General features: G+C 41.0%; 1 protein-coding gene across 2 annotated transcripts in view; it reads left to right on the forward strand.

The window, feature by feature from the left end:
- Positions 1–6,570, forward strand: part of aoc1 (amine oxidase copper containing 1) — a 7,034-nt gene extending 464 nt beyond the window's left edge. Inside the window, exons 1-5 of one of the 2 annotated variants that reach the window (XM_017031388.1) lie at positions 171–233; positions 1,347–2,885; positions 4,201–4,489; positions 4,938–5,067; positions 5,682–6,570. In XM_017031388.1, coding sequence (XP_016886877.1) covers positions 1,349–2,885; positions 4,201–4,489; positions 4,938–5,067; positions 5,682–5,951 — 2,226 coding nt within the window. In that variant the 5' untranslated portion in view covers positions 171–233; positions 1,347–1,348 and the 3' untranslated portion in view covers positions 5,952–6,570. Of the gene's footprint in view, positions 1–170; positions 234–1,346; positions 2,886–4,200; positions 4,490–4,937; positions 5,068–5,681 lie in introns of those variants that run through there. The other variant, XM_008307415.1, reaches the window with a different exon arrangement.
- The last annotated feature ends 1,845 nt before the right edge of the window (positions 6,571–8,415 follow it).

Raw genomic sequence — 8,415 nt, forward strand, 5'->3', positions numbered from 1 at the left:
CTCAACTCAATAATAGATTATATTCAGATAAAGAAATTAACCCTTAAATTAACAATTAAGTATAGTGAGTTAGAACGTGTTTGTTTTTGTTTTTTTTTTATCTCTGGCGATAAGTAAAATTTAAATGTAAAACGAATGTATCGGGTTATGATGACTCAGACCGGTCTACACCGGTTTGAAGTAACGGATAGGAGCGGGGGAGCACGAAGGAGCGGTTTTGCTAACTTTGCTCGGTGAGTACATTTTCGCCCTTTTATTCAAAACTGCTACTAACTAAAACACGTTTTATGGAACACCTAACGGTTGCCCCTAGTTAAAAAAAATATATAATGATTTACTTCTATATATTCAGACATTTTGCCCTAATATTAGCGTTTATTATTTTATATGTATGTTTTATTGATAGGGGCGCAGCATTGTAAATGCACACCGGGCGGCTAGGTTGTTTGGCATTCAAGGTTAAACAAAAAATGATCGGATTCGGGTTATTACGATTAGTGACACCTCAAATTTGTAAATTGAGATACAGCAGAAGAACAGCCTGTGTCTGAATTAATGTGCGGTATGTGCAGACGAGGCTCTGAAGCGTGTATAGCAATAGGGTTCGGTGGTCGGAGCGTTTGAACACGGTCGTCTTTGGTGACATCTGGTGGCCAAAAGCAGCTAAAAGGAACCAACATTTCATAGGTGTTGGTCACTTTACAGCAGGGGTGCCCAAAAAGAGTTATTGATTCTCAAATTAATAAAAAGGTTTGATGATTAATTGGTAATGTTTAATTCATTCAGATTTTTAAAAATGTGTTACAGTACCTGTAACCTGTAACATCAAGGATCAGCCCTGAGCCCCTTCTTGTTTGCTTTGGTGACCAGCCATGATGTATGGTTTAGAGACAGTAGCAATAGGCAGAAGACAGGAGGTGGAGCTGGGGGTGGCAGAGTTAAAGATGCTAAGATTTTCTTTAGGAGTGAATTATTGTTGTAAATTATTGTAAATGCAAGATTTGTATTTTGTACAGTTAAACAATTGACAAAAGTTTTTGTGGGAATTTCCACCTCTCCCTTCTGTTTATCTGCCTATCCATCCATTTATGTTTAGCTTCAACAGCAACACAATGACAAAGCAGTGTACTGGTTAATCATGTTGCACTCTGGACTTTTCAAGGTAGCTGTTTAAAGGCTAAATATTTGCTATGAGAAGCAAAAAGGAATCAAATGCAGAAGTTTCACAAATAAAGATGGCCTTGTTGCATTTAGAATGAAAAGCTAACTAATAAGCAGAAATTGGGGTCCAACCATAGTTTATCTTATCTAATCAAATTTATATTTATGTATCTTTTCTTTTGCAGCCATGAGGATCTTTTGCCTGTTGCAAGTTATTTGGTTGGCTACTTGCTCTGGATCCAGGTCCAGGAACTGGGCACATCATGGTGCCTCCATGTTTGCAGACCTCACAACTGTGGAGATGAAAGCCGTCCGGGCTTACCTCCACGGCATTCCAGACATGAAGTTAACGAACGCTCGTGATGGAACTCTCAAGAAAAACAGCATTCTCCTGATAGAACTGCATGTGCCGAAGAAGGTGGAAGCCCTGAGAGCTCTGGACAATGGACAGGCTAAACCGCCCCGTGAAGCGCGTGTTGTTGTCCAGTTTGGAAATCAGACCAAGCCCAACATTACTGAGTACATTGTCAGTCCTATGCCATACCCAAATTCTCATCGAGTCAATCACTTTAAGGCTGGAAAGCCAATCTCTTTCGACTCAAGACCTAAGACAAATGTAGAGGATGCTCATATATACAATTTCCTTCAGAGGGCTTTCGCAAAAGCTAACAATTTTCTGCTTGAGACCACCGGTGGGTTTTCTTTCACTAACTGCTCCAAGTGGTGCTTGACTTTCATAGATGTAGCTCCACGCGGGCTGGGTCCAGGTGAGAGGAGAACCTGGATCATGCTGCACAAGTCTGTGGACGGTTTTTTCCTTCACCCTGTTGGGGTTGAAGTTCTTATCAATCACCAAGACCTGGATCCAAATAAATGGACAGTTGAGAAGGTCTGGTACAACCAAATGTACTTCAACGGTGTTGACCACCTGGTAGAAAAATATGAATCGGGGGAATTGGAAATTGTTAAATTGCCCAATCACAACACAGATGACCTCTTTTCCACCTACATGCCCCGGGGTCAAAGCAACACTCCGACGAATATTTATGGACCAAAGCTTGTGGAACCCCAGGGGCCTCGTTATCGAGTTGACCGCAACTTTGTTGAATATGCAGGATGGTCTTTCGCTTACAGAGTTAGTTCATCAACAGGGATTCAGATTTTTGACCTTCGTTTTAACAGAGAAAGAATTGCGTACGAGATCAGTCTCCAGGAGGCAATTTCTTTTTATAGTGGCGACACCCCTGCTGGCATGCAAACAAAGTATATTGATTCGGGTTGGTTTATGGGCAGCTCGAGCTTTGAACTAGCCTCAGGGATTGACTGCCCAGAAATTGCGAGCTTCGTCGACCTGTACCACTATCAAGACTCAGACAAACCTGTGCGGTACAGAAATGCCCTGTGCATTTTTGAGATGACCACAGCCATGCCCTTAAGAAGGCACTTTGACAGCAACCTGAGAGGGAGCTACAATTTCTATGGGGGACTGGAAAACACAGTGTTGGTGCTGCGCACGACCTCGACAGTTTACAACTACGACTATATCTGGGATTTTATCTTCTACCAAAACGGTGTGGTGGAGGCAAAAATCAGCGCCACGGGATACATTCACGGCACCTTTTTTACACCAAATGGACTTCACTACGGCACAAAGGTCAACCAGCATTTGCTGGGTAACCTCCACACACACCTCATCCACTACAAAGTTGATTTGGATATTAGTGGTAAGTACTTGAATGATTAGTACTGGAATGATTCTTTTTGTAATTGTAACTTTGAAACTTTAAAAACGTATAACAGCGGTCCCTCGTTTATGGTGGTAGATAGGTTCCAAGGCCTGTCGCGAGAACTGAATTTCCGCAAAGTAGTGACACCATATTTACTGTATGCGCAGTAAAATGATGATGAGGAAGGTGATGATGACTTTTACTTCGCAGCCGATGATTGATTTTACGTTTCTTCAGAGGGTGGTGCCATTTCTTGGGCCACCTCTTCCACGGTTTCCGAAGGTGTATCCGTAGTAGTAGCAGGAACTGGCTCTTTTTTGCGAAGCTGCAGAAACATTGTGATCGGGAGTTGCTTCCGCTGCTTCTTTTTCCAGTCGAAGAGTAGCTTGTAGGCAGTCGCGACGTCGTCGATTTTGTTGCAAAATTGGACCGATCGAACCACATCCTGTGACATCTCTTGCAGATCCAAATCCGGGATACAGTATATTTTATATATACAGTTTCAAAAATCGTGAATCCGCGAAAGATGAACCACGAAATGGCGAGGGACTACTGTAATACTTTTTCCGAATTATGAATTTTAGTCAGGCTGAGTACATCCCAAAAACGAAAAAAAATTGATACATTGTAGAAAGAGTATCACTTTTGGCTCATCCCTCTGTCAGGGGTCACCACAGTAGTAGTCCACATTAAGGTTTGGGGAGAAGGTGCTATCGAAGTTAGAACCACATGGCAGGCAAGTTCAGACAACAGATATCCACAACTGGCAAAAAATAGGATAAAATGACATAAAAGAGTTTTTTCACAGAATCTTACAAAACACTGTGACTATCGCATTCTCTCATTCTGTAACAGTTTGCACCATTCACTTTTTAATATGAAAAAAAAAAACAAAAACGGCTGGTCAATAAGGAAATAAAAGAAAGGAAATAGGTTAAGACTCAGTAGATGTGGGTGACAAGTAGAACTGTTGTATAAGTTGTTGTAAAAGACCAATGATAAGAGAAAAGTAAACACGGGAACTGCAAGCCAGACATATTGATAAACATGTCTCTGGACTTCACTCTGTCATAAAGAGACCTGGCCTATTTACCTAAAGAAAATGTTGAACTTGCTCATGCCTCAGATTTGAAATCCATTGATCTAATGAATTGATTCCGGCACATTCTACCGTCTTTTGGACTGTACTCATTTAGATGCAGATGTGCATTTAGATATATACAAAAAAGTTGTCTGACGAGATCGAGATAAATTTTACACCGACATTCAAGACGTTAAAAAAAAAAAAACGTTCTTTTTGTGCATGTGACAGGTCGGCAGAACAGCTTGGAGACGCTCAATTTGGAATTTGTCAACTTTACTAACCCCTGGAGCCCGAAGAATTCCGTCGTCCAGTCTAAACTCCGTAGGACAGAGCACAAGACGGAGCGATCTGCTGCTTTCCGCTTCGGCAAAACGTTGCCTCGCTATATAAATTTTTATAACCCAAACAAGAAGAATAAATGGGGCTACCAGAAAGGATACCGAATTCAGTTCAACTCACATGCCCACAGCGTCGTCCCAAGAGGCTCGCCAGAGGAAAAAGGCATCAGTTGGTCAAGGTAATTGTGCAACTATGTAATCAGAATAATGAGAGTTGACATCATGTCATCACTTTTTGGCATATTTAAATAGGGATGGCCCAATGCAACTTTTTTCATGTCCGATAGCGCAACTTGGAGTCTCTTACCTCTACTGAGGCAAAAGTGTCTCTGTTTACGGCATGCCAAAGTCAAGTTCAGCTATTGGTCTTCGGTATCAAATCGAAGAGGCTATAGTTTTTTTTTTACTATGTCTGATCTTAAATTATTTTGACCAGTATTGGACTGATATTGGAACAAGCCATGAAGTTTTTGGGGGGTTTTTTTTGGCTTTCCCTGCAATGGATATGCAATGTGATTTGGGTGGCGGTCGTGGAAACTGCTGATAACTAGTAGGAAGACTGCAATGAGTCGTTGTAACAGTAAAGGGGTAAAAAAAAAAAAACAACTAACGTGATGTTGTGTGCAGGTATCCTCTGGCTGTGACACGTTACAGGGATAGTGAAGGTGCCAGCAGCAGCATTTATGCACAGGGCGATCCCTGGGAGCCTGTTGTTAACTTCGAGGACTACATCAACAATGAAGACATAGTTAACAAGGTACAGAGGTCAACATTCATGCTCGTTCTATGCATTTACAGGGGGTCCTCGACATTCCTACGGAAGAACCATATTTGATTTTTGCTTTAAGTCAGACACCCGGAAGCCCTCACAGAAAACTAATCAACAAGAGGGCTCAGAAATTATTTTGAATAATACAGCTAACTAATCAGCTAACTGCTGTAACTGTAAGTTCAATTAGGGTGCAGTTACGATAGGAACAGTGTCGGCTACAAGAGCGGTCCTCAATTTTTTTTGTACCAAGGACGGTAATACCGCGCCAGTGTTGAAGGATCATAAAATTTTCAAAATAAAACATCTTTTAGACTTACTATCCCAGTCTGAATGACCAGAAACATTACCAAACTTTTTTTTTTAAAAAGTAAACCGGCCTACAGACCAGCACCAGTTTTTTGGGGGGCTCCTAGTTATTTTAATAAAAAAAGCACCAGTTTTTTGGGGGGCTCCTAGTTTCAGACCCCCAGTCTAGATTTCATTTGCTAATCTGAAACGGTTTTTAGTTTAAACTTGCAGTATAATTTAATTTCAATTTGAAGGATGACATGCTTTTATTTTAACACTTTCTTTAAAAATTCGTCTTTGTGCCGGTACAGGATCTGGTTGCCTGGGTGACTGTCGGCTTCCTGCATGTGCCTCACTCAGAAGATATCCCCAACACAGCAACACCAGGCAACGCCGTGGGCTTTTTCCTACGCCCGTTCAATTTCTTTGATGAAGACCCCTCACTGTCATCGCGCAGTGCCATTATTGTCCGACCAGTCAAGGACGGCAAATCTCACATCCAGAGATGGACACCTGATGTTGTGGGTCATTGCGTGACCGACAAACCCTTCTATTATAATGGTACCTATGCTGAAGTCTAGAGCGGAGATCAGTGACCATCGAGGACAAGATTGGTGACACGGTATTATATGCATGTGGTGAAAGAGATTCTGGGCTAATTTGTTTGTTTAAAAATCTTCCTTTGAAGCTGTCATCATGTATTTTTCTTTTTGTATAATTTTAGCAAGAATAAATATCTAACAACTAATCTTGCGATTATACAAAAAGGCGGTACAGTTGAAATGTAACGTTATTCAGAGAATTAACACTTCTTCTGGTTATCAATTCGCGCACAGGCATAGTAATAGTTAGTCCTAGTTATTAACCAATCACAGGCTGTCTCAAATACACCATGCCATCTAGTACTAAGAAACTCTGTCAATGCCTATACAATCAACAGTGAAGTGAACTTACTATTAGTACTAATACGCAAGGTCCTTAGCAACGTGCTCTGGTGGTAACAAAACAAACTTTTTGATTGGCAGTGAGCCACTGTGTGCTCCGCCCACTTCTTAAGCTGGGGTGTGGGACTGAAGACGGCGTCACAAAACTATGGCAACACTTGAGGAGCGAGTTTGAAATAGCTATTGGTAAATTGCCGCTTCTGACAGAATGTGGAACGGCTCGTCACGAGACGCATCTCCAAATCATAAAAAAAAACATCAATAGTATTCGAAAACTTCTCAGTTACAAGTTTAGCTATAGTGGTTTTTCGCCAAGGGAAAAAAATATTACAGTTTAAAGTTAAAACTGAAAAAAAAAATACAGTTCCAGCGTTTAACTATCGTCAATCAAAATCATGAAAAACAAATCAGTCGAATTGATCATTGTTGTAAATACGGCATTATTTTGAACTACGCTGTTATTTCTGATTCTAGTTGTTGCGTTGGCCAGATTAAAAGGATAAGTCAGACAAAGTATAGACGACCATCCTTTTGGGAATCGCACATGTAACCAAGCAGGATGAATCAGAGTTGTCATGGGGGTTCGTGTGAACCCTTTGAGAACTCCAGTAATCCTGAGGTCGGGTCTCCGTGGTTGAAGCTTAGCAGCAGCAAACATCCAGGATGCAGGATGCTCTGTATCCGCCCTGGCTGGGTGCAAATGGCTGTAGTTTTGCATGCATGACTTGCCCCCTCCCTGCAGGAGATGTTTTGGCTGCCTAACAGGGCAAACAAGAGCCTAAATCCAGATACCACCTTAAGCTGCCTGCAGCTGGGGTTTCCCTTGGAAACAGGTCTTAACTTGCATTGTGACAGAACATAGAGAATATCTACAGTACAGTTAGTGAAGCACTCCTTACGCTTCCTACAAAAGTTTTTCAAGTCATAGATAAAACACACCTAGGATCATATGTACCTCAATATGTATGGATATATATATATATATATATGTGTATATGTTTATATATATAAGCAAAATAAATGTTGAATCCAGATCTTTCTTTGCTATCAATTCAGTTTTCCTTTTGAAATTTTGCTGTGGGAAAATCACTTTGCGCACTGGGTAAATACCTGGCTAACAGCTGGCGTTCCACTCGAAGAATCCTCTTTATAGGTGTGTGCCAATGTTTTACAGTGCACATTATAAAACGGGCCTAGCATGAGAGCTATGAATGCATCGGTGAATGCACAACACGAGGGGACAGGAGAGGAGACAAAATGGCCTACAATGAACATTCCTGCGGCATGTCCCATAGCAATCACAGTCACAACACCAACGCTGGAAGTGATGCTAAGTGTTGTTCTGGTGAAAGATACGTGGTGTCATTTAATAATGTAGTTCGGTGAAAATAAATTGATTGTGCTGATGATACATATATAAACATATATACACGCGTGTGTATACTGTATATATATAGGGGAGAGGTATTTTTACTCTGCGCATGGAGTGTTTATCAAGAAAGGTCGTTGGTTTTAGATGGTGAGTTGTTGCCACCTGGTGGTTACTAAAGCGACTTGTAAGTAACGTCATTTCAAAACATCCATTGAATTCGGCTTGGAGAAAAAAGTCGAACTTTCTCTACTAGAAATCGGGAACTCACGAATCCTGAGCACAATGGTCTTCTGCTTATGGGGGACATAAAAATATGAAACATATAGTAGTCCGATATCAGCGTTCTCCGCAATATCTGCAATATCCTCATTCTAAATCCTCTCACATTCTATTAGTAGCAATCGTGGTATTGCAGTCACTTTTAACCAAAGATTTCCACTGAAATAGAGAATTCTCCACTTGTCCTGCACAGTTTTAGGGAAAATTAATGACTTTTCAGAATGAGCTCCAACATATTCCCACCAGAGCAGACAGATGGTTTAAGCGAAGAGTCCAAAAAGAAAACAACTTTTACCCTGATAAAATGTCTCTCTAAGTTCTCCTACCAGGAAACATAGCTCCAGTGAACAAAACAATCCAACAATCTCCAAGACACAGACATGACTTTTGTTCTTACCTTATGAATAATATGCAGTAGAATATATGGCACAGGAAGTGGAGGAAACACAG

The sequence above is a fragment of the Cynoglossus semilaevis genome, chromosome 3 (assembly GCF_000523025.1).
Source record: "Cynoglossus semilaevis isolate Cse_v1.0 chromosome 3, Cse_v1.0, whole genome shotgun sequence".
Lineage (NCBI taxonomy): Eukaryota > Metazoa > Chordata > Actinopteri > Pleuronectiformes > Cynoglossidae > Cynoglossus > Cynoglossus semilaevis.